Source organism: Festucalex cinctus, chromosome 19, assembly GCF_051991245.1.
Source record: "Festucalex cinctus isolate MCC-2025b chromosome 19, RoL_Fcin_1.0, whole genome shotgun sequence".
NCBI lineage: Eukaryota > Metazoa > Chordata > Actinopteri > Syngnathiformes > Syngnathidae > Festucalex > Festucalex cinctus.
Genome location: NC_135429.1, coordinates 11,143,781 through 11,170,898, shown reverse-complemented (window position 1 = coordinate 11,170,898; position 27,118 = coordinate 11,143,781). Strand labels below are relative to the sequence as shown.

Sequence of the window (27,118 nt, the reverse complement as noted above, 5' to 3'; positions counted from 1 at the left end):
TTGGACATTTTATTTTTATATTTTAAACATTTTCTTTTCTGCCTTTTTTAATTTCTTGAATTTTGTGTATATTCTACGGTAATTTTCTGCCTTCTTTTGTTTTTGGACATTCTATTTTTATTTATTTATTTATTTATTTTTACTTTTGAATATTTGATATTTTCTATTTTTTGGACACTTTTAAATAACTTTTTCCAATACCTTTCACCTCTCTTTTTCTGACAACTTGTAAATTTGGACTGACATTTTTTGAATATTTAATGATTTGTTTTTAACCTAAATTGTTAATTCATTCAAATAATATTTTATCCCCCCAAAAATATGGTAAAAAATAAAAAATGTATGTATATATATATATATATATATATATATATATATATATATATACATAAATTTATTTATTTTTTAGATTAGATTGATTTCTCCTTTTTTTTTCTTTTTTTTTACTTTCCACAAGGAGCCACAGGAGAGGGACATGTGGCTCCAGAGACGCAGGTTGCAGACCCGTCCTAATCATTGGATTGTACTCGTCTATTTCTGTGACACAGACTCTAAATGTGCAAAAAAATTGATTTCGTATACGAATAAATCGAGTTACCAAAATGAATTGAATTTGTAAGTCAAGTACCGCCGAACGTGTTCAAAATGACTTTGTAAATCCGTACCAATAAGAGGGCCCGCCCTTGTTCATCTATGTCAGGAACCAAGTCTTCTATTGGCTTTGCAGGCTGTGGGGTGAAGGCACTCTGTGGTAGAGCCACCTCCTGTGGCCAGTCCTCTGCTGAAGGTACCCCAACAACACTGCGGGGATGACAGCGGATATGATAAACCTCCTGTTCATTCACTCCAAAGGAAGCGAGCGGTCATCCATACCGTTATGCAAATACTCACTCGAAAATTTTTCCCAGCTGATCAACATCTGAGTTACCGCGAAATAGAGGTCTGCAAAGGAGAAGGGGACATTTGATTGGCACACGCTCCTGCTCAATTGTGAGTGTTCACGTTTTCACACAGATTTCATGGAGCTCATACAAAGCTTCGTTCTTGACCTAGTTTTGACTGTAAATGAACTAAATATCTTACATCTCCATCTCGTGCATTCAGCACCGTGGACTTGTGTTGGTAACGCGAGTGAAAAAGGGAGGAGAGACTGCTGGTGGTTCCTGTGGCTTTGGCCCGTCTTTGGGAGCCCGTGGGCGTCCATGCCTGCTTTGGCACCCGCGCAAATTCCAGTAGTCAGCATCAGACCAAGTTTGCCGTCGGTAGCACGGGACGGAAAAAGCCTCAGCGCGCTTACTCGCTTTCTTCGTGAATGTAAGCCATAAAATAGGAGGGAGAGGCGTGTGAAAGCAACATGTGATTATCCGAACAGAGAAAGAAGCATGGGAACTGGACCTTCCTGCTGAAGGAAACAAGGAGGTGTTGATGTCAAAGGCTTAATTTGAACAATACCCTTTGTGCCCAACAAATGTGTTGCTTCTGAAAATATGTAAACATGTTTTATTTTTAGTCGGTAACAGAAGATGCCTCAAACCAGTTGAAAAGGGAAGTTTTTCTAGCAATGCTACTTCTCCCATTGCTGTTCATCTTTGCAAAAGTAATAATGATGCTTCGAGGAAGCTAAGTATGGTATGGAGGACCAAAACTGCCAAAATTAAAAAGAAATGCATTACTAAATTAATAAAATGACTAAAAGTGAAAATAAAAACGGATATAAAAAAAAATAAATAAAAAATTAAGCAAAAAAAAAAAAAATAGAAATAATAATAATAATAATATATCCAAACATAAATAAATACAGTCCAAGTAAAAATATATACAAAAATAAAAAACGAGATAAAAAAAATACAAAAATAAATGTTGAAATAAATAAATAAATAAATAACATTAAATATCAATCAACAAAATAAAAATGCTCTGCTCTCACATTTATTGATTTCATGCTTCAGACGCTCTGTCAAGACGACACGTTATTCCAATGAGGGGGCTTATTTATATTCATTTTTGTATTTAATTTTTGCATTATTTTTTATATCTGTTTTTATTTCCAATTTTAGTCATTTATTTAGTAATTTACTAATTAATTGATTAACTAACTAATTTAGTAATTTATTTATTTTATTTATTTAGTCATTTATTTATTTTTAATTTTGGCAGTTTTGGTCCGCCATAGGTAAGCAGTTAGACCAGGCAGACTGTTTCTTGGCACTTGCTACAGTAATCATCACATGAATCAAAGTGTTCATTAAATTAATACGGAATTTGTTGCAGCTATTCATAACCGCCATCCTTAATTAACGAGACTTTATATGTTTCTTTTATGGCTTCTTCAAACTATGCAGGCCTCTCAACAGTTTCTAAGCCATTTAATAAGATCATACCAAACCTGTTCTGAAGATTCACCTACAGCAAAGCCATCATGCCAAAACAAGTAGGGCTGATAATTCCGAGAGGTCCATTTTTAAACCTGCTGTGGTTTTAGTGATGGCCACAGGCATGCACACACACAGGCAAAGAGTCCGGTCCACATTTGCAGACGTCGTGCTCGCATATTCACGCTGGAATTATTTCCCTGCATGAGGCTATACTGTACAGTACGAATGACCCCCCCCCCCCGCCCTCCCCCAACTCTTATATACACACACAGGCATATGCTGGGCTGGGAGAGTCAGCTGAGTCATGCTTCCTCAGTGCCAATATTTTTTTGTCCCACATTCCCCTGCAGCAACCTCTGGAATGCCTGTGTGTGTGTACGTACATGTGCGTGTGCGTGGTTGCATGCGAGTGTCAAGTTGGGTGGGAAATGGAGAGAAAAAGAATGTTTGATGTGGTGATGCAATTTTTTTTTTTCCCCAACCACCTAATTTTAAACAGTAAAACATACACGTGCGCATGAGGTGTTGGTGGATATTTATCAACAGAAAAGCCTCTGGCGTAACAGACTGTGAGAAAGTCAACATGGATGTGAGGCTTCTGCCGGACCATTAACACAACACGGTCGACCTTTTAAGATTAGAGGAATGTCAACAAGCAGGCGGCTTTCTTTTTCTCATTCACTTCCATCCATGACTCACTCTGACACTATCCTAGCCATGCAAATGCGGACTTGTATGATATTTGCTCAAATTCCTTTCACAACAATCTAGTCATTACAGTAGTCAACAATGTAGTCATTGTAGGCATTAGTACGTTGGACGATGAAAAGGCCTCCACATTTACTTTTAAGTTAGATCTGCATCGCACAGATTGAGCATGCGGCTTGCGCTGCACCGTAAAACGTCAGGAAAAAGGACTGACAATTTCCAATTTTGATGTTTTTTTTAGGGGTGTCAAAATTAGTGCGTTAATTTTAAGTTAAAGTTCCTTAAATAAAATAATTTTCTTAATGCGCGATTGATGACCGCCCCTTATTTGCAAATCTGTACTGGGGTATTCCAGTGGCAACACAGCAGACACGTCCACGTCAAAATATAGCAGTAATAAATTTAATAATAACGCATATATTTGTGGAAACTGGGGTCAAGTTGTATTTAAAAAATGTGCTGAATTACACAAGTTACTTCATGTTAAAGATTAGATAGCTCTAAATATGAAAAGAAAAATGCACCGAGTTGTCACCAATGTCTTATAATTGCAATTATGCCATCTAGTGGCAGGAAAATGGCCTCAACATAAATCATTATCTCAATTTTATGAATTATTATGAACATGTATCAATGATTAAAAGATGCAGCCATATTTTTATTAGTTTAACATTTTTTCCACTTTTATGTATTAGTATTAAAATTTAGAAAAAATATATATTATTGTACATGTAGAACAGATAAAATTTGCGATTAATCGTAACTATTAAAGTCATGGGAAAAAAAATTAATCACGTGACACCCCCCTTTTTTTTTTTTAACTACACAATAAAGCAATGTTGACAGAGTACAGTAATGGAGAAATAGCCTGCTTGAAGCATCAAGTTAAGTCAAGACAAGTCATCTTAAAAATAACCAATACACATGTTCAAATTAAGGAAATTTAAAGGAACATTAAGTTGTGAGATTTTTCCTTTCTTCCTATCTCTTATTTAATGTGGTTTAAAAAAAACAAAAAACAAAAACAAAACAAAAAAAAGTCTAATTTCTCTTACAGGGGAAGCAAACGGCAAAATTTCTTGACAATAATATGTTGCATGCGCCCACACACATCTAAACACAGTATTGTGATGTTTGTGGAATATAAATTAAGCATCAAACGCCACCCGTTTTTATTCATCTGAGGGGGCGGCCATTTTGCCACTTTCTGTGTCGACTGAAAATGACATCACAGTTGCTCAGGGCACAGATAACGACCAAACACGGCTCAGCTTGTGAACGTCACATGACCAAACTCCGAAAACAGTCGTACCCGAGCAACTATGTCATTTTCGATCAACAGCAAGTGGCAAAATGGCCGCCCCATGAGATGTATAAAAATGGGTGGATTTTGCTGCTTAATTCACATTCCATAAAAGCAATATCAATCAGAATGCCATGTTTAGACTAGTTAGATGTAGCATACAATATATTGTAAATACAATTTTTGGTTGACTTCCACTTTAAACGACATTATGGTAAACAGGCAGTATGTGACAACCTCAACCTGGCTGTCAATCAAGAGGCAATCTGATTCATACAAACAATTCATGTAGCACCTATTCTGACGACCAAATAAAATAATCAGAGGTGATCTTTCGTCATTCTACTTGAATTTTCTGACTGAAATCTTTCATTTGCGGCAGGAAGACTGCAAACAATAGCTTCCGCTTCCATTGTTCTGCCTTACTCTTTTTACAGCGTCTCCCAGGTGCCCTTTAATCTCCAACAGGTGGCCTTTTAAAAAAAAAGGGAGTGTGCAGCGCGTGTCCATTACAGTGTTCTCGGCCTAGCGTTCAGTCCTTATAGGCACAGTTGGACAGTATAGAGCGATATAAAAAGTGACGTGTTGGTTACGCGACTTGTTGGACCTCAGACAATTTGATAAAAGTATTCTGGCCATCAAACAAAGGAGTTGTACAAGATATTAGTGGACTACTAATGAATCCGAACGTCTAATATGTGTGACAACAGCTGCCGTTTGAATTACGCTGGAACACAAAAGACCAAGAGGAGCGACTAAATCTCTGTCAAAAGCGTTCATTCATTCAGATTTCTCTTTCCCGGGGCTTACTTGTTCACTCGGTCACATTTTGCCTTTCCACTGCATCTCCCTGAGCACATTGCGGGTCAGTGTGTGTGTGTGTGTGTGTGGTGTGACAGTTGGGGAAGGAAGTATAAATTGCCACAATACTTATCTACACTATAACAGACCATTACAGTCTGTTGGTTCACAAACATTTTAGCATGCTTAATATTCGACATGCTAAAATGAAAATGGTGATCCTGAAACAGCTTTCAGCTCTTGAATACGTTTCATGGAAAATTGCGCTATTAGCTCGGGATGGGCTTTCGTCAGTTAGACCACAAACTGACAAAACACCTACTATATATCAAGAAGCAGCGTCTCGGCTCGGGTGCTGCAACCACAGCGAGTTGCCAGTCATTACTGGAATGGTTTGATAAGCCAACTGTAGTGACACGACCCTCACAGCTCAAAACACAGCAGACGGTTGTCACTTTGTGACACGCGCACACAACCAATTAGTGGAAGAATTGATGAGAACTATATTTGCCTGTAAAACAATTTAGAACTTCAATACTCAACATGGCTGCAATTATACAACTAGATGACTTGAATGCAGACCTCTACCTAAAAACAATAGCTGGAAGGCATCCATTGGGGTGAATATTTAATATTATAGTCGAGGTGCTGCTGTTTTGGTTAGCATCTGGGCTCAGTAGAGAATTTGTCAATGTGGATGACAACATTGGCTACCTGGAGACTAACTGGGGCACGGGGTCTACTAGCGGGGAAACTGCTATTTTCGGAAACACTGTAACTGTCTGACAGCAATTTATAACAGTACTTCCTCCATTTGAGGTTTTGCACCTGGTACAGTGTGTTAATTAACTTAAAGAGGAAGTCAACACTTAAAAAAAAAAAAAATTCTTCACAATAATTTATGCAGCCCCACTTGTCTAAATAAACGTATTTTGCTTAATATTGCGTTGGTGGCATACGAGTCAAGCAGCAAAATGCATCTGTTTTTATCAATATCAAATGGCAGCCATTTTTCACTTACTGTCGAGTGAAAATGACATCACGGTTGCTCTGGCAACAACCAATTATATCTCAGCTAAAAAAACAAAACACAACAAAAAACAGGTACTGTGATTGGTTGTTGCCTCGTGAGCGACTGTGATGTCATCTTCAGTCTGCAAGTGGCAAAATGGCAGCCACCTGAGATGGATAAAAAATAGCTGGATTTTGCTGCATAACTCATATTCCATAAATATAATATTAATCAAAATGTCATGTTTAGACTCATATATAACATATTGTCAATAAATGTTTAAGGTTGACTTCCCCTATAATATTAGTTTAAAAAAAAAAAAAAAAAAAAAAAAAAAAGCTTAATACAAATTTTTTAGTTCTTTAAAATTATACATTTGCACCTTTTGTAAATTTTATATATGTAAATAAATAAAAACACAAATAACTAAAAATAACTAATAAATAAATAATAAAATCAAATAAATACCGGTACATAAATACAATAAATAAAAAATAATTTATTAAAACATAAATTTAAATTAAATTTTGTTTCATCCAAAAGAAACTTGTAAATAATAATTTTATTTATTTTAAATATATTTATAATTATAAATAATAATAAAAATTATAGTATTTAAAAGAATTTTATTTGTCTGAATATTTATTATTATTTTTTTTTACATTTAAACATTTTCTTGTTTTGTGCCAAAAAATAAACGATCATCTTGCTGCACATAAAAAACATACAGAAAAAATAAATAAATAAATAAATAAATAAATAAATAAATAAATAAATAAATAAATAAATTCGATTTGGTCCAAAAGGAATTTACATAATTGTAGTGTTTTTTGTTTTTTAATTAGTCTTAATATTTTTAAATGCTTAAACATTTTCTTGTTTTGCACCCAAAAAATAATCGTGACTTCAATTATTGCCAAAATAATCGCGATTATAATTTTTTCCATAATCGAGCAGCACTTCCCCTGTAAAGAGCGTGTGCAGAACGAACTTCCGTGAACACATTTGACGTTTCGCCTCACCTTCTCCTGAACATCTCAGCAAAGATGCAGCCGACGCTCCACAGGTCCACCGGGGTAGCGTAGCTGGACTGCAGCAACACCTCTGGGGCTCGGTACCACAGCGTCACCACCTACACAAATTCATAGAGAACATTTGTCAGAATGGAAAAATGTGCTTGTCACAGTCACTTCACTGTTTCAGGTTCCTTTGTCCGTTCCAGTGTGCACAAAAGCAGCGACATTGTTATCAGCGGCAGAAGGGGAAAGCCTCCAGATGCAACTCGGTGACCTCCTCGCTACAATGGAACGGTTCCAGGTGCTTTCCTAAAAGCCAGGATTTATCATCAACCTGTTGCTTTTTGTTCCACCTCCTCAGGCACACGCTGATCCAAATCGAAAATGTGAGGACCAGCAAGCAAGGCGAGGGCAGTGGATGTGGTCTTTTCACTCAATTTAGGGAGCAAGTTAGCATACCTGCATTTGGCTGATTAGGCCAATCAACCATAACAGTCACGTTTCTACTTTTAAACTAACACTATTAATAGACTTGAGGGTTGTGTTTTGCAGATGTGAGATACTCTCATCTCCTGTTTCCTGCTTAAGTGGAAATGAGGGAGGAAGTTGGGGCAAGTTGGCGCTGAAGGTCCTGACTTTGAAAAGCTTGTGACTAAATACATGCACTGATAACTTCAGCTCAGTGTACCTCTACAGAACATGTTCTTTGATGGGCCAATCAGAGGCCGAGTAGGGCGTGGTCATGCCAAAGAAAATAATCATTCTAATTCCTCGTCCTGAGCTGTCACGGTGGCCCGAGGTTTTAGCTCAATGGAAGCACTCTGCGCTATAATACATTTTGTTGGTTCGATCTTTCCGCATTGTTGACCAAATACTGTTTTGCAACTTTATACTGTATACTTGTCTCATGATAAATAGATTTTACAAAATAAATACATCAAGTCATCATTTTATTATTGTGAGCAAGTACAAATGATTGATTTTTCTTACAGGTCACCTTTTGTAAGGACGTTTTTCTTACTTAAAAAGAAAAAAACAAAACGTGCAAATTTATTGTTTACCCACATCTCCAGGGACCACTAATAACCGTGTACAGGTATGTTAATACAGTTAATCTAGCTAGAGTTAATAGTGAGTACATTTGAATGTTTTGCTATGCAATGGTATAACTTTTCACATTTGTATGAAAGTTAAGAATTTTAAAACAAACATTTTGTGATGGCCACAGAGAGCTTTACCTTTAAGATGGCAAAATTTGTACTTTGGAACAGATTACTTCAACGCCAATGATTTAGCATGTAGCGCTGTCAAAATCGATTAATAGACAAGTAATTGATTATGAAATGAATGGACAACTATTTAAAAAAATCAAGGTCGTTTGGAGCCATTTTTTTAAATTTAAAACTGTCAAAATCTTCTGATTTCCAACCTATCAACAGTTATTGTTCAATGATATTAGCTTCTGTTTAATCAAAATAATACATTTGCAAACGCCTTTTTTGACTTTAACCTTTTTTTCTTTTCTTTTTTTAATCACTACACGAAGTACGAAATAAACACCAAACACCCATAAAATGCTTTTGTCACACATTTTAAAGTAAAATTAAAATGATTTTATATATATATATATATATATATATATATATATATATATATATCCATCCGATAGTGACAGCACTATTAGCATAATGTTAGTTTTGAAACATTATGTATAAATATAGTATTTAAAAACACATAATTAATTATAACACTGCCCAAATGCTCGAATTAGCTTGACTATTGTTGCAATGAGCAAACTTAAAATGTATATGGTTTTCGTCCACTCACTGCAGTAAGTATGCAGCCTTGCAGATTTTAAAAGTAGTACGAGCACATGCGTGCACGTGGAGCCTTCTAAGAAGAACCACAGACCTGGAGCTTGCAGTATATCCGCTGCAGTGCAATTCAGTTATTCGAAAACCTAAAATCCAGCCACAAGCGCAGATACCGCACACGTGTAAACACGCACCGGAAGAAAGATGGGGTGACTGACATTGACGAGCTCTTGGATAGCATTTTTGTAGCAGTCACTCTTTGGTGGGCTCTCATTATGATTCTGAACTGCATCATAAATAAATAAATAGAAAAAAGAAAGTTTAATAGTTTCTATTGTCAGCGCTTCCTAGGTAAGACCCCAAACTATTACGTTTGTTCAAGTGAATTTTTACTGTACATGAATCTGCACACATTTGAGTAGAAGAGGAAATGTAATGTGACAGTGTCGAAGGCATAACCCAAACCATTTTCACACACCATTTGTCACTTTCAAAAAAGGCACATCATTCTTCAATTAGGAGTCGTCGTCTCCCCCCCCGTAATTTCTGGGGGTTTCTGCTGGGGTTTTTTTCTCCCCATTATTGTTTGAGTCTCTTTGTAATTTGGTCTCCTCTTTCTGTGCTTCATCAGTGAATGTTGCATGAATAAATGGTAAGTATATTTAAGACAGGAAGAAGGAAGTTAGTTTTGTTTTCTTCCCTTCATCCACATGGTAAACACCTATGGAGGACCAAAACTGGCAAAATTCAAAATAAATAAATGACTAAATAAATGACTAAAAGTGAAACTAAAAATGAATGTAACAAATATAATTTGAAAATTATATCATAAAAAAAATAAATATAAATGAAAATTTTATTTTCACTTTTTGTCATTTATTTATTTATTTGGTCATTTTTAAATAAAATAATAAATGACTAAATAAATAGATATATGACTAAATAGATGAATAAATAAATAAATAGATAAATACATAGATAAATAAATAGATAAATAAATTACAAAATAAATAAATGACTAAATAAATAGATAAATACATGAACATGAACAAAAAAGAGGGCAAAAAAACGAAGAAGACAGCAGTTAAAAAGGTAAATGACCATTTTTAGTCTTTACTCGATTCTTTGTTTTTTACATTATGCACAGCTCTCATTTATTGTGCAATAATCTAATTGTAACATATATTTGTTACATGTTTTGATGCATTTTTATGCGATATAAAACATTTTCGTCTGAATTTTGGGAGGCTTGGAACGGATTAGGGCATTTACATGGAAAATGCGTCTCTACTTACATTTCTACTTAAGAACTTCCTTCCAGAAGCAATTAATTTCATAAGGGGAGGTACCACTGTATTTTCATTTATATTTATTTTTTTTACATGTAATTTTTGAATTATATTTTTTATATTCATTTTTATTTTCACTTTTAGTCATTTATTCATTTATTTATTAAGTCATTTATATATTTTGAATTTTGGCAGGTTTGATCCTCCATAAACAGCAGAGTGGGGTCAGAAAAAAAAAAGCTGAAGAAGAAAAACCTAAAAAGTTAGCATGTGTGTGGTGTACGAGGCTGACTCCAGATTAAAAGGACAACATTCTGAGAATTCCTTTCGGCTGAGAGCATCCTCCCCCTCACCGCCGCCAACACTGTCCTCCACTCTCACTGCCGAGCTCTCTGCCCCAGTGGACCTCCTGGGTCAGACCTCCGCGGCCGCGCGACTTTCGGAGCCTGGACCCGTGCCATCGGCGGTCTGTGCTAGCGCAGCGGAAGGGGACAATGGGCTGCGTGCGTGCCAGCGCGTGGGCGTTCGTTTGTCGACGTGGGAGTGGTCGCACGTGACTTGAGCGAGCACCTGCGTTCGCCTGGGTGAACAGTGCCAAATGTGTTTGTGAGAGTGCGTGTGTGGCTCCAAATGAACGCCAGTTATCTAAAACGTGTCTGATGTTTTAAAGCCTAATTGCAGTTTATTATCTATCATCCCTGTGGGTAATTTAACATTAAACATACTCAAGATCGTTGATAGAAAAGATCAGTTGAATGTGTGTGGCACTGATTTATGGAACGCGCATTGTAAATAGAGTGTCCGCATGCTAATAAATACAGAATATAGTTAAGAGATTGCAATTAATCATTTAGTGCAGGAAAAAAAGTGCAGTTTGGTGTTGTGCCGTTTCTCAGCTTGTACACATTATCAGTCTTAGGTCAGAATGTGATTACATTCCTGAGAGCAATTCAGCACAAATTAAAGTCCGCCAAAGTGAATCTCAGAGGAAAGGGGATAAAAGGTTCAGGATGCGTAGGCAAGCCGCATATGGGAAGAGCAAAGGATATAGAAATAATTATAATACTAGGAGTTGCGAGCAGCTATAATGGGCCCTCGCAAGCCTGGCCACGTTGGGGTACTTGCACGTCAAGAACCCTCTCAAATACAAGCGTTTTTGCCAGGCCTTATGTTTCATGAGTATTCAGTCAAATATGACCTGCGCAATTCTCCAAATAAATTCAAAATGGCTGACATATGTTGCGGTTTAGAATATAGCTACAACTACTACTTTGTATGCGATAGATATTCCTCCCAATTGTCAAAAATGAAGGAGTGCTTCATTAAAAATGTATAGAGGGCGCTATTGAGCCATTTATTGAAAATCGCACTAGAAATCTGTAAAATATTGATCTTTATGACAGTTCAATATGTGTGCAGTTTTATGAGTTTTCACTATTTTTAGAAGCTCAAAAACAGCATTATTTTTCTTTGCAAACAGTGCATCGCCACGGCAACAGTTTGTGATGAACTAAAAAGATTGATAACGTTTCATATTAAACTTCTCATGATAGAAAAGTTTGAAGACAATCGGATAAATCATGTTGGAGGAGTTCGCTTAAAATATCACCTCTATAAAAGTGTCCAAAAAAAAAAACACAGTGATAAATTCCACCAAAAATCAAAATAGGGGGACTTTGTTAGGTTTAGCATGGCTGTGCAATTAATCAAAATTCAGTTAAAATTTCAATCATTACACTCCACAATTACAAAATCAGCATAATCATAAAAAAAAAAGATTTATACTAATTTTTGAGTTGTTTAAATTTATACATGTGCACCTTTTTTAACTTTTAAAATAACTAATTTAAGAAATTGTTTCATCCAAAAGGAACTTGCATAATTTTAGTGTTTCAAAGAATTTGATTTGTCTTAATATTTATTTATTTTTTATTTTTTTAGGTTTAAATTTTTTTTTGTTTTGGACCAAAAAATAAATGACAGTGCACAAGCTGCACTCCAAGTTTTTGCCTAAATAAATAAATAAATAAATAAATAAATAAATAAATAAATATTATTATATATTGTTTGGTGCAAAAGGAACTTGCATAATTATAATGTTACTATTTTTATTATTTTTATTTTTATCTTAATATTTTTAAATGCTAAAACATTTTCTTGTTTTGTACCAAAAAAATAATCATTTGAATAATGGCGATTTCAATTATTGCCAAAATAATTGTGATTATTATTTTATCCATCATCGTGCAGCAAGACTTTTGTTGTACATAATTTTTGTGGCCTTTGGTGAAGCGTACAATACTTCAAAAGTTTTTGTTAAGAATGAATTTTGAAATACAAAATTTGATGCCTCTCCCCTCAAAAATCTGATTCTTCGTGGAGAATATTAAAAGAAAACCAATCGGGACCTTGCAGCTGATAAAAAACACAGTCTACAGTGTTCTTAGCCTGAGAGTGCAAACAGGCTCCATTCAGTCTTGTAACGACAATATTTCATGACTCACTACTTTCCCCTCTTGTTCTGCAATTTACAGTCGCAACAATCGCACCGCACCTGGCCAAGAAAGGACATAAAAGAGAGATTAAAGGAGATATTGATATATGGCTGGAGTGAAAAGTGCTCGAGCAACAGACAAACTGTATACAGTAAAAGAGAGCGTTGCCAAAGTATGCACAACATACAGGAATGCAGCATGGGGCCCTCAGCGAGTGAAACAAAGACAGCACAGTCAGTGGCTCTCTCTCCCCTGTGCTACCACATCCGCACATCATTAGCTGGAAAATTCCAGATATATGCCGTCATTTTTTCTCCCCCCCCCCCCACTTCTTCCTGCTACGGACACAGCTTCCATATCCCGTTGCACTTTTGTGTGTGCGCATGCACGACTCCCGCTGTTTAGAATCCCCACTTGGCCACCTGGAGCAACTCCAAACACTGGTGACAATATAGTTTCGGACGGGCTCGAGTATGATGCTATGTGTGTGCATACATACACAAAAAGAAGCACAGTGCACGTGAGGGTGAAAGGTAAATAAATATAAAGAGGGAAAGCAAAAGTAATTTACCTGCATTTGAACCTACTCAGCATATCTGTGTGTGAATGTACCAAACTAAACGTGCTAGCTAAAGTCGTGGGACAGCTCCTTCGCTCTTGGCCGCGGTCAAGGCATAGAGGCTTTTCCTTTTTTTTCCCATGTGGGGGCTGTTTGAGGAGATATCTAAACAATCCCAGTGTGTGCTACACGTGCTCGCCTGCGTTGACCCCCCCTTCCTCCCTGGTGCCTGCCTGGTCTTCATTGTTTCCGTTTACAAATAGCAGAAATGCATCCAAGCAAAAAAAATAAAAAATAAAAAGGATCAATTCATAGAATACGGCGCTGACCAGTTTCTTATTAAAAACCACAAGCAGATATTCGTGTGCAAGTCTTCTTAATGTGCTACCGGATATATAAAATGGCTCATATGGTAGAGATTTTAGATCATAGCTGTCGACTGTGTTCATGAAAACACATTTAGAACCATTCTTCTGTTTTCAGTGCAGGAAACATGGATTTAATTTGTTTATGTCGCCGGGGATATGCTTCTATTTTTGTCATTGCAGAGGGATGGCTTAATTGGGAAAAGGCCTTTAACTCCTTTACTTCCAAAAACGTAGAAACACATTCTATTTTAATATTGCCATGGTCCCAAAAACGTAATATGTTTTTTTTTTATGCTAGCACATACAGAAGGCTTTAATGCAGGTTCTAACCTGAGGAGGTCGCTTAAAGCAATGGTAGTTATTACAAAAAACGGCCAGCATGTGGCAGCACAATATAAGAGATCAGCCAGGTCCATGTTGCAACAAGCTCTTTTCCCCAGTGTTTTCAACAGGTTTGAGAATAATGATGAAAATTATAATGCTAATTGCTGCAAAACGGAAACACCTAGAAATATACTTTTTTTTTCCTGATGAAAGAAGAGACTCTAATCTTTCTTTTGTTTTTTTTACAGCAATAGAACAATATTCTGTGGACCTTACAAGATCAGTGAAAATCCAGTAAAACATCCGGGCGCAAAGGGGGTCGCTTCAGTGAAAATGGCTCCGAGCGAATAAGGAAAAAAAATGATTCCTCCGCTTTCCCGAGAAGCGATGAAGGTGACTGCAGCGTGTAGGGATGTTCAATACCACATTTTTTTTTAGACTCATACCTGTACGAGTATTCAATTCTTGAGTAGTCACCGATACCAAACACCAATTGCACTAGGACATAAAATTCCCATAAAAAACAATGACAAAATTTGAAAGAATATAGCATTTTTCCTTAATACGTGAAATTAATGGCTATCTTCTATTCTTCTAATTTCTATTTCCTGATCGTAAAACAGCCATAAGGCGATACCTGATATTGGGTAATCGAATCGCCCATTCCAATTAATAAGTTTAATGCTTTGTTCATATCGTACAAAGATACACTTGACAAAATCATGTTTGCTGCAAATACTGGTCTTGTTAAATATAGTGACCCTCAAGATATTTTGGAATCGGGCTCAAAGCAGAAAAACAGTAAAGTCTGTTAACAAGCGATAAGTCTGGTGGTATTTTCTTTGAATCCAATTTGAGAAGCAACGACATCCACATGACATGTGCGAGAGAGCAAGCTAATTTCTTTATGTTTTGTAAAATATGTGAATAGCGAAAATGAATATAACACCAACATGAGGTCACCTTCAAAACAAAACACAAAATTGGGATCATCGATTTTGATGTTGGAATGTTTAGTGAAAGTGCAACTCTTGAGATATGTACCCTATGAGCCAATGTGTGACATCAAAAGTAACTTTACATTATAAACAAGCAGAAATAGCCCTGCTAAAAAAGCTGTTATATGTATGCCACACCAACAGGTGGCGACGTAACTATGAGAGTCTGTTTTGGTCTTCACAAAGTGTTTACAAGATACCAAAACTGATCTGTGTGACCAGAATTGATGAACCAAAAATCCAGTGGTTCGGATTGATTGGATTTAAATAAGCAAATTCTCTTTAATCAAGCAAAAGCTTGCATTGTGATCCAGATGAAACAAACATGTTTCACCCAATGCACTTGGGAAGCCATCTTGGTTACAAAAAAAAAAAAAAAAAAAAGGCCCACCTCCTTCCTCTAACATTTCAGATTAACCCATCAGCTTTACCCATCTGCCTGCCACTCAAGCCATAGCCAGACTGGGTCATTAAAATGCCATTAACAAAGCAACTGCCCCCCAGGGACGACCAGAGGCAGCCTAATCGAGGCCTCTTTACCAACCCAATGGGTGGTCTCCCTTGCTCTCTCTCTCCCAGGGAGGGCCAAAATATGTCAAACACGGTAAAACGGTGACATGGATGCACATCTACTTTCAATCGGCATTTTTGTCATAATAACCAAAGCTACCGTAGCGGCACTGATGAACCTCAGAGGTTTTAACATAGGTTTTCTGTTTAACCATCGATTTACAACTACCAGTCACAGTCAGATCACGAGAATCTTAACTCAGAAGCCATCTTTGTCATTTCAAGTGGATACAAATCCCTTCAGTGCTACACTAATACACCAAAGTCCACGAAATAGAACGTGTGTATGCAAAAGGTTGATTAGCGTGAAGATGTTAACACTATTCTCGTAAGAGAGAGCACAGTACAAGTTTCATTTTGTAAGAGTGAGACAAAATGTGGAGCTGGGGACTTCTTAACAGCTTTATGCAAATGGCCACATCAGACATAAGTGTCATTTTTGAAGTGCAAAATGAATCAGTGAGGAAGAAGTGTCTTGTTCCCTTAAGCAACAGCATAGCCCAGCTGTCTGCCAATAACGGTGGCACTCGGTGACTAAATAACTGCTGCTGTGTTGGGCAAGGGGGAAGATCCTCTTAAATGGCGTACATGCAAACCACTAGTCTTGTAGTTTATAGCTTCTATTAGCCAGCGGAAGCGCAAAATGGCTCAATGAAGGTGGTGTGCGATTGTGTTTGTTTGACAGAGGAGAATTTTAGACACAGGAACATTCATATGGAACCGACGACTCGTGCTACCTCACAATTGTATTATTGTGGCCTTTGCTGTTAAAAAAAAAAAAAAAAAAAAAAAAAAAAAAAAAAAAAAAATCAAGGAAGGAAATGAGTATGTGTGTGCAAACCGGCTCTGAAGTGAAATGTCTTTGTGCGCACTAATGATTTACAGGTCGCTATATGTGTCACTCATACCTGAAGGTGAAGTACCTTATTAGAATGCAACCTCAGAAATCGTCCCCTTGCCAGTCATAAGAGATTCAGCAATGGCCAGAACAAAACCCGCGCCGTACAGAACATTGTGTGGGGGGGAGGCGTTACGTAAATCAGGAAAAAAAAATACACAAATAATCCTGCTACTTTTCAGATGCCCTTAAAACATTGCTAGATAGGACAAAAAAAAAGCATCTTTAACGTCTCATCTCTCCCGAATTCAATGACTTCCAAAGAGTCCTTCAGTCTCCATTTTATCTGGTCATCAGAGCTCACAAGCTCAGCAGCGGGACATCAAAGTACCGACAGCGGGAAAGGGAGGAGTGCCCGTGTCTCCTCATCTGTTCCATCCCTGTCCGCTATTTCCACTGAGGGATTCCGAAGAAGGGCCACAGGGGCCCTTGGCTCTCACTTTACACTGGGAAACTCATTCATGTCCTGTGAGCGCCGGCTCCATCATTTTACATCCCTTTTCACGTAACTGGGACGGGATTTCATTCATTGATCATGAAAACCGAAACGAGGCTCGCTATTTTACTTGTTGTATTTGATTGAAAAAAAAACCAAAAACTGAAAAGCTAATAACTAGGAATCACAAATTGCTTCATTATTTGGCATGCGATATGGACTCACCACAGAGGTGAGCGCCATCTGGAAGCTGTAGATGCGGGCGAGACCAAAGTCGGCTAGTTTTATCTGTCCTCCGCTGGTGACCAGGATATTCTGGGGTTTGAGGTCACGGTGAACTACACGGTGCGAGTGCAGGAAGTCCAGCCCCTGGAGCAGCTGATACATCATATCCTGGAAGAAAGAAGTCAATACATTATTTTTTTGTTAAGAATTTATTTGAAAAATAATTTCACTGTAATCACAATAGTACACAAAAGTAGGTTATTCAGGATACAGTGCTACCTTTACTTGCACATTTAATGTGTTCCATGACCAAGACCATAACGAGACACTTATTTATCAAATATTGTTTCTCTATTGCATTAATTTAAATGCCATTTATCAGTTCCAGCCTATCCAAAAAGTACCGCAATTTTTCGCTACATTAGTTATTAAGAAAAATAGCATTGTAGTATAAACAGACAGTGTATATAAACTGGTTTCAAAGCTAGCTAGCTAGCTTGTGCTCATTGTAAACAGTACTCAGTATATTAAAAGACAAGGTGACCGGACGTCCCAATTCACAGGGACAGTCTTGAATTTTACATTCACTTTTACCGAAAGTAGAACTACTTCCTTCTGTGATTAAGAATCATGGGAAACGTAGTCAGACCAAACGCGAGGCGACTATTATCTGTTCAGAGGAGCAAAAGAAAGCAAGTGCTTCACATTTGGCAGTTGACTCAAGGTGCGTTCAAACTCACACAGTACCACATAGAAATTAGGGATGCGAATACTGCCTGGTCAAAATTGATCGCATAATTGATTTTTTTTTAAAATTAATTTATAACGTTGAAAATCTGTCCATCTTATGAAAAGATCATTTTAAAAATGAATGAACAATTGCCGCATCACATTGGCCTCAAATAACCTGAATGTCACAAGCGAAACGGCAGACCGTCTGGTAGCAAAGGAGTTAACGGAGGAGGCCTGTGTCTTTTCTTGTCGACTGTGGCAGATGTTTGATAACTGACACACACACACACACAAATGATAGAGGGAGGCCCCGCTCTATACAAGCCCGGAGCTCTGTTTCATAGCAGCTGCTCCGCTGGAGTTAATTGGCGTTCCCTCTCATTTTATGACCACGGGCTGACCTCAGAAATGGCCAAAGGCACTGCATCAATAACGCTTGAGCTAAAGTAAACTAGCGCGGGGAGAAAGCAACTATGTCGAACCAGCTTGGACTTGTTCCTTCCAAACTGAAATGCTCCCAGAACAGGTCTTTCACCTGTAAACAAGTAACGAGCCATTGATAAAGAAAGTGGTGGCTTTGGTGCGAGAATAAAGCTCAGCCCACGAGGGCAGAGCTTCGGTTTTGGATCGTTTATGGAATTCCAATAAAACACCAGCTGACATCCAAATTCAGAAGGGGAACAGTTGGATGTATACTGTTTATGAAAGCCACTAAAAAAAACACACACACACATTTTGGGGTGGTTTGGTGCATCTTATCCCAGCCTGTACATACACACTCTCTCCTGTAAATACACACATGCCCCTTAGCCCCCCCCCCCAAAAAAAAAGTCCCCAGCCAAGACCTCACAAGTGACATGGAGCTTAGCCCACAGCTCTATTCACTGGCTGACCAGCTGGTGAGTGAGTCAAAGAGGCCTGCACACTCAAGCAGAAAACATTAGCAAGTGGCGCGGGGCTGGCTGTTGTGCTTTGCAGGAGATGGGACACCCCACCGTGTACTATGGACCCGAGGGGCCGAGAGTGTGCACGTTTGTATACACACAAACTGCGTGCTCCCCGGACCTGTGTTCACGCAAACACAGCATTCCTATTTGTGTGCACGTCAGCTTGTTGGGGTTCAAAGTTTGGGTCACTCGAAAAAACGGGTCAAAAATAACCCAAATTGGGTCAAAGAGGGACCAACTCAAGTGTTTGGGTTATTCAATTAACCCAAAATTTGGGTCAAATTAATAACCCACAAAACAACCCAAATATTGGGTTGCTTTGTGGCTTATAAATTTAATTTTACCCAATTATTGGGGTAAATAATTCAGAAAGTTGGGTCGGTTCATTAGTGACCCAATTCAATTGGGTTATTCAATTGACCCACAAAAGTTGTGAGTTATTTAATTTGACCCAACGTTTTGGATTAAATAACTTAAAAAACATTGGGTCAGTTCACTTTTGACCAAATTGTGCTTTATTAAATTAATCCCAAAAGTTGGGTCAAATGAATAACCCACAAAACAACCCAAATATTGGGTTGCTTTGTGGGTTCTAAATTTAATTTTACCCAATTTTTGGGGTAAAATTTCAAAAGGTTGGGTCAGGTCATTTTCTTCTACCCAATTCAATTGGGTTATTCAATTGACCCAAAAAGTTGGCTCAAATGAATAACCCACAAAAGTTGTGAGTTATTTAATTTGACCCAACGTTTTGGATTAAATATCTCAAAACATTGGGCCAGTTCACTTTTGATCAAATTCTGTTGGGTTATTCAATTAACCCCAAAAGTTGGGTCAAATGAATAACCCACAAAACAAGGCAAAAAAATGTAGCTTTGTCGATTATTAATTGAATTTAATGTTAATTTAACAATAATTAAAAAAAGGCCAGTCTATTTTTGACCCAATTTGGGTTATTTTTGACCCAACCGTGCGTGTGTGAAAATGTTAGTGTGTATGTGTGTGGTAGGAGGGGTTGCACGGAGGTCCTGACCAAGGGCAGGCAGGATGCATAAACAGACCTTCCTTTCTACATCTCCATCCAGCCATGACCCAGCGAGGAGGGCAGCAGACAGACAGGGTCATAGAACAGAGGGAGGCAGTTGGTTATTTGACGTGTGCGCGCGCGTCGGTGTGTGCGCGCTGACACAATAGCACCCCCCCAGTCAGTTCCTCTCTGCTTTAAATAACCATTTCACCGTGCTTCCTTTCAGCAGGATTTGCTAGTAAACACTAATTACCTCAGAAGGGTGACTCTTGGACAAACACACCAACAATGACGGCCCCCTTGGCCTCAGCACCTTCCTCTCTGATATATCAATTTCCACTAATGGTGAGTAATGGCAAACAATACAGCCATCAAAATATAACCCGTTATAACAGTGGGGCAAAGTTTAATATTTTATATTTAGATTTTAAGTTGTTTGGAAGAAAGTCAATGAATGGGCGTTAGAATTCGGAAAAGTCCTTGGGCCAACTTGGCTTGGAAGAGACAATAATCACACAAAAAGGCAACCAGGTTTGACCTCCCCAAAACAGAAAAAATAAGTAGTAAGCCCTCTGCGAGATGCAGCCACAACATGGCTTTCTGGGTATGCTTCCTTTTCTAATGCAAATTGCACCAAAGGCAGCCATATTGTTTATTGTAGCGAGGCACAATATGGGACATCTGCCGGTTAGCGTTGGTGTAATTCCCTCCCCATGCTTCATTAACCTCCCTCTTTATAGGCTCAGAGAATAGAGCTGTGGTAGCCTGGATGACGGCAGCGGAGAAGGGCGGGTGACACCCAAGCGCTGGCCCGGCCGAGGCGCGCCGAGCTTGGGGTGGCTCGGCCGCTTGATGTCCTTCCAGCTCATTTAATTCCTGGAGGAGGGCCTCTTTCATCAATGAGCATGTGGTGGGTCTTGGGGGGGCGGGTTACAGGGTGGCAAGGAGTGGTGGGGTGCCTGGTTTTATGCTGGTTTAATCTCAGCTGTATATGAGCTTTCTTAACATCGCAAATTTGTATCAAATCTGACCGAAACCGCAATTTTGATTCAATCCGATTAATTTGCTGTCTAGTGCGGCCATTTTAGGGTTTGGAGTAACTAGGTAGTGTCCACTGTTCTAGAAATAACAGGGGATGGAGACAGCGTCATATTGTCAATCCATCACTGTCCTTTTGTTCTCAAATGGCTCCGGCTGCATGGATGTTAAGGGAAAGCAGAGGGGGCGACGAGGTGCCCCAGACCAACTCAACAGGTGGCTCAACCTTCACAGATCTGACGATGGAATTAACAGCATAGCTGTCAAGCAGGGGAAATTGTCAACTGCTGATGATGTCACTCGCAATCAACAATTTGGTCTCGAAAAATAATAATAATAATAATAATAATGATAATGATGATGATGATTATTCTTATTATTCTTATTATTCTTATTATTATTATTATTATTATTATTTAATGCTTGTTTATGGAAAAAAATATCCCGATTATTTTGGTAACAATTGAAATCATGATTATTCAAACAATTTTTTTTTAGTACAAAAAAACCAAACATTTTAAATTATTTGAAACACTACAATTATGCAAGTTCCTTTTGGACCAAACAAGATTTATTAAATTAGTCATTTAAAAAAAAAAAAAAAAGGTGCAAATATATCAAATTAAACAACACAAATATGTATTAATAATCTTTTATTTATTTATTTATTTTTACGATTGTGCCGATTTTGTAATTGTGGAGTTTAATAATAGAAATAATAACTGAATTTCAATTAATTGGACAGCCCTAATGCAATTATTTCCTAAAGAAATGTAACAAAGCCTAAAAATGTAATCAAATTTGCACTTAAAGGGACACTTTGACTCATTTTCAGCAGTGAAAAGTTAATATTTTGTCCAGAATGAATTTGATTGCTTCATTATTTTTCATGTACAATGGATAGCTTTTAAAAAGTAATTTTTCTATTTGCTGTTGACTGATGATGACATCACCTGTGTTGCAGGAAGTAGGTAACGACCAATCATGGCTCACCTGTTTCCTGGGTTTGGTCAGCAAACTAAGCCATGATTGGTCGTTACCTACTTCCTTAGCAGATTTGTGAATAATGATGAATCTTAGCGAGATTCTAATAATTTCTGCAAAACGGAAATAGAAATATGTTTTTTTCCTGCTGAGAAGACGAGACGATAATCTTTCTTTTTGTAGGTTCCATATTTACAAATTATTTGGGGTGTGTAACAATATTTTGTTGATTTAAAAAACTGAATAGGGAGGATATGAGACAGGGAAGAAATTACAGCGCTAGACACTACATCGTCTTTAGCTAAACCCCTGATAAAGGCCTCAGGTCAGATCCACCTGTTTCGTCTATGCTTACACAGTTTATCATCAATATTACAGCTCGACACAAAACATTCACACGTAATCTTGGCCCTGGGGAGGAAAAAACGGCGGATACTCTAGCTTCCGCAAGTTCTCCATTTCAAAACTGACACTTAAACTCAGAGGCCCCAAAATGGAGCCATAACTACCCAGTATTGTGCGCGTTAAATCACGGGACCTAGGGGTGAAACACGATTAAGAGTTCTTAAAAAAAAAAAAGAGAGAGAGAGAGGTTTGTGGGAATGATTCAAATAAAAAAGGCAGTCATAGAGGAAGGGTTAATGGCGCGTCCAGTTCCGACCTTTGGGCAAATTGTAAGTGAACACTCAGAGGATTTTAGGACTTCCTTTGGCTCATAATGGCCCCACACAGTCTAAATATTAAAGTCAAATATAAAATGTGTGGGTAAAAAGCAAAAAAAAAAAAAAACATTTAAATTTGATTGCTTAATTGAAACACTTGTTTTCTGAACACAGACTTGAATTTTGCAAAGAGAAAGCCAAGTGAAAAAAAGGAGCCTTTAATTTGGAGCCCGTCTGCCACATGTGCTGGCCTTTAAAAAAAAAACCGTCCTGGTAGAACTGCAGTCTACCCTCACTCAGTCACTACCAGAGAGACATGACGTATTAGCAAATATCTCTAAAACAGAATCTCAAGTAATAACTCAGAATTGAATCTGGTCGTCAACTCTTTTGTAAACTAGTCGTCGCTAGTCGTTACCTTGATGGTTTCTGGCGGCACGCCGGGGTCAGGGGCTTTCTCTAGGTAGGTGGTCAGGTCTTGATCCACGTGCTCGAAGACCAGGGTGAGCTTGGTTTCGCGGTTAGTCCGGGACACTGTACACACATCAAAGAGTCTGGAAGAGGAGGAAAAGCAGCGATCAATACAGCCGATTGTGCTCACAAGTTGAAAACATTATGTTTGACATCACACATGACAAATCTTGTGAGACTTCATCTTGCTGAGCATCTAAAGATTTAACAGCACAAATGAGATATTTTTTTTCTATTAGAATAACTTTAGAAGTCAACCAGTGTCACTGAGCAGCTTGAAGTGATAAGTAATAAAAATTGTCAAAAAAAAAAAAAAAAAATCAGAGACAGTGTTGTCTTCATTTAACAGCTTGTATGCTAATTTAATTTTAAAAGCACTACAAAGTACACCCTAAAACACAAACTGATGAAATGCAAGCATAAAAGTGATTTTTAAAATTATATATGAAAAAAATACTGTGTATATATGTACATACAATTTGGCTTTAAAAGGTTTTACCTCAGGGGGCGGCCATTTTGGCTTTTACTGCCACTTGCTGTCGACAGAAAATGACATCCAAATGCCTAAGGGCTCCGCTTACAAACATCACATGACCAAACTCAGAAAACAGGTGAGCCGTGACTAGTTAGAACATCGTCAGGTGTACGAGCCGGAAGGATAAAATAATTTGGACCGCTCTAACAGCTTGGTTCTGCCATGTGCATATTCGTTGAAAGTTATTGGAAAATTACTGTATTGGAGGTTAATTTAATCATCATAAAAAAGAAGGTGGGGAAACTAATATGTAGGGCTCGTTTAAAAAAAAAAAAATCAATATTGAAACAATTTTCCTTTTCAAGCCTCACATTGATTCATTAAACTATGAATCGATTATTTTAATATCTATTTTTTCCCCATAAATTAGTAAGAAAATTATATTTTGAAGCTTTTTTTTAATCTTGCCGTTTTCTTGAAATTTACTGTACACATGAATTTAAAGGTATTTCCTTACATTCATGAAATAAATGACTTATTGTACTTTAGGACAATTCAGAATCTTTTTACTTTACATTTACAATTTTTTAATTAGAATTATGAAAATATTTTCATCTCATACGAAAATACTTTTAAATTCATGTGAACAGTAAATTTCGAGAAGAACAGTAAAAAAATAAAAAACTTGAGCCTTTAAATTTCTATTTTCTTGTGAATTTATGGGGAAAAAAAGATATTAATATCAATTCATGGTTTTATAAATCTATGGCTCAAAAAGGAAATTCGATTCGATATCAATTATTTTTTAAACCTAGACTACACGTAAGGGATTATAAAACGTGTTACTTTCATTAATAAACAATCTTTTAACCAGTTGATGCCTCCACAAAATTTAATGTGCAATTTAATGTTTGTGGAGTTTTTATCATGCCCCTGATATTTAAGAAGACTTTTTGTTCCATAATTGATCAATATTGGGAAAATGTGAATAGAAATCTAATCAATTCAGGAAATTAGAATCGATACCCAATCCTAATAATATGTTGTCATTTCTTACCAATTTAGCCTTGTAAAAACAAATCTTTTATCCGTTAAAGACTACTAAATGCTAAACATGAGCGGCTCTGGTTGTGCCAAACAAGGCAACAAGCAAAAGCCAAGAATCCAGATTATGTCAGCGAGCTTGCCAAAGCACGCTTTTGGTGAAAAGCTCCAACAACATCTACGCAGTGTGTCCTCTTCAAAGAGCCGAGGAACACAAGCGGCATTCCTGAAGCGGCGCTATGACAACTCCTGATGCTCTCTGGCATGTTGAAGGGAACTGCGGCATGGGCATCGTTTTCCATTGCTTTAGCACTGGAGGCGTAATGAAAACCCAGTGGCCATCTGATTGGTTACTGGCATCACATGACCTCATAAAGTATATCCGGTATAGTCTTTTTAAATCAATGTCAAATATTAGTTCAGTGCACCAAAACATGACAGGCAAGTCAAGGGAAATAAGATGATTCTATGTGTCAGATTAATAAACACAGTGCTTGTCGTTCATTCGTTCAAAGTATTGTCAAAGAATTGATGACCGCTCCTCTTGAAGCGTTGAGGTTAAACGCCCCTCACAGCTCGATTGTCGGGCCTACAATGGGGGCTCTCAGTAGACACTGAACATATGGAATGAATAATGGAGCTCATTACCAACATCCAGGGGTTGCCGGGAGTCACACAGAAGGTCCACAATGCAACCCTTCCTGGCTTGAGACGCTTGGTTATATCGTTTGGCTAAACTGGTGGCTCCCTGCACCATTTCAAAAATTGTTTTTTGTAAGATTGAGCCAGGAAACTGGACAAACCTGGGAAATGTTTTAAATGAGGCATTTTTGCGGTTAAGTTAAAAATAATCTATTGTGATTGTGCTGGGACAAAAGGCATTATACCTCATTATTCATTGAGGAATTATTGTTAGAGGCAAGAATATGACTGTAAAGCTTCTGTCACGTCCGTTGAAGACTTCCCCGATGCATAATACAGGCACAGACTGACTGGTGATTATTTAAAACAACAGCGAAACACAATGGCCTCAGAAAGCAGTTGACAATGGAGTTAATCAAAAACTACCAGAGGTGATGCAACTGCATGAGACAAATTTGTGAATAGTTGTAAGAAAATGTCATTATTTTATTTAAAAAAAACAAAAACAAAACATCACTCCCATTCTATTAATTTAAACAGAAAAGTCAATTAATTAGCTAGTTCTCCATTATTAGGTTATCTGGATTAGCACCTCAACCAGTTTTTAATCAACATACCCGCTGCAATGTAAATTGTCTCAGTTCAAAGCAATTTCAACTTTTCCACTGACACGTCACACATTCAAACAACAGTTGTCGACTATAAGGTGTGACGTCATGGTGAACTATACTGTCAGCGGTCCACCACGGGGCCACACTGGTACTTGGAACATTTAGGCGACGGTGAGGGTTACATAATTGTGCACATATTAGAGCATATTATTTCTTTTGTGGTTAGGCCACACAAACACACACCTTTTCTCTCCCACACTTACCTGACAACATTTGGATGCTCAAACGCTTCAAGCTGCCTCAGTACTGCCACCTCGCGGATGGTTGAGAGAGGCATCCCTTCTTCCTCCGTCTGGACACGAACTCGTTTTAGGGCAACAAACCGTCCCCCGTTCTTCAGATCTCTGGCTTTGTACACTTTTCCATAGGCGCCTTCCCCAATCTCGGCCACGGGCTCATACTGCGTACCAATCGTTTCTTTGTCCATTTTTGCTTATTTTCCCCTCCTGGTCTCTTGTTGAAAATAGTGCGGGGATTCCCGGCGAGGCTGACGAGCCAGACTTTCTCACCAAGACATATTCACAGGAAAAAGTGGGCACGTGCAATGCCTAGATGACAGGGAGACACGGATGGAGGTGGACACCATCTTTGTCAGAGTTGGTCCAAATGTGCCCCAGGTAGCAATTATAGGATTGTCATCATGTTTTATTCCGACTATCACTACAGCAGCCTCGCTGTCTCCCAACTTGCACTCCTCCTCCCCCTGTTACGCTTAACAACTCATGTCCTCCTCTTAAAACAAAGTTAAAACACAAAAAAACATAACTTTAACGTCAGCGTTTTCATGCTAGCTCTATGTTAAACACGCTGTCTGGTGCGTTCAAAGACTCACCGTACATGCAGATGTTCCAAGACACGGGCTGTTTTGTGTTTAAGGAAATTGAATAGAATTTAAAGAGAACAAGCAAAAATGCAGTCCTGGCCTTACTCGCTAACTCGTTTTGAGTGCGGTTTCTAGTTGCTTCCCCCATGTCCATATTTAGCTAAGTTTGTTAAGAACTAAAAGTTTGTCACTGAGGCCACACAAATGTAGCGAGCACGTGGCTGTCTCCTGGCTGCATTGTCTAAACTTCAACAGCTTCGAGTCCTTTTAAAACACTAAAAAATTCAACTTTCACACATCGCCTCGCATTATTTCCACAAGAATTGCATTGGCGATGTTTTAATATCACTTTCATTCTCAATAACGGATACGGCTATTTTTAACACATTTTAATTTATTATAAATTAATAT

General features: G+C 37.8%; 1 protein-coding gene across 3 annotated transcripts in view; it reads right to left on the bottom strand.

Annotated features, from left to right (window-relative positions):
- cdk6 (cyclin dependent kinase 6) overlaps positions 1-27,118 on the bottom strand; it is a 30,994-nt gene that overhangs the window by 2,981 nt on the left and 895 nt on the right. The window contains exons 1-7 of one of the 3 annotated variants that reach the window (XM_077507265.1): positions 26,717-26,965; positions 26,088-26,432; positions 23,000-23,135; positions 17,192-17,359; positions 7,222-7,331; positions 892-942; positions 666-801 (exon numbers count right to left, since the gene is read on the bottom strand). In XM_077507265.1, coding sequence (XP_077363391.1) covers positions 666-801; positions 892-942; positions 7,222-7,331; positions 17,192-17,359; positions 23,000-23,135; positions 26,088-26,311 — 825 coding nt within the window. In that variant the 5' untranslated portion in view covers positions 26,312-26,432; positions 26,717-26,965. Of the gene's footprint in view, positions 1-665; positions 802-891; positions 943-7,221; positions 7,332-17,191; positions 17,360-22,999; positions 23,136-26,087; positions 26,676-26,716; positions 26,966-27,118 lie in introns of those variants that run through there. The other 2 variants (XM_077507262.1, XM_077507264.1) reach the window with 2 other exon arrangements.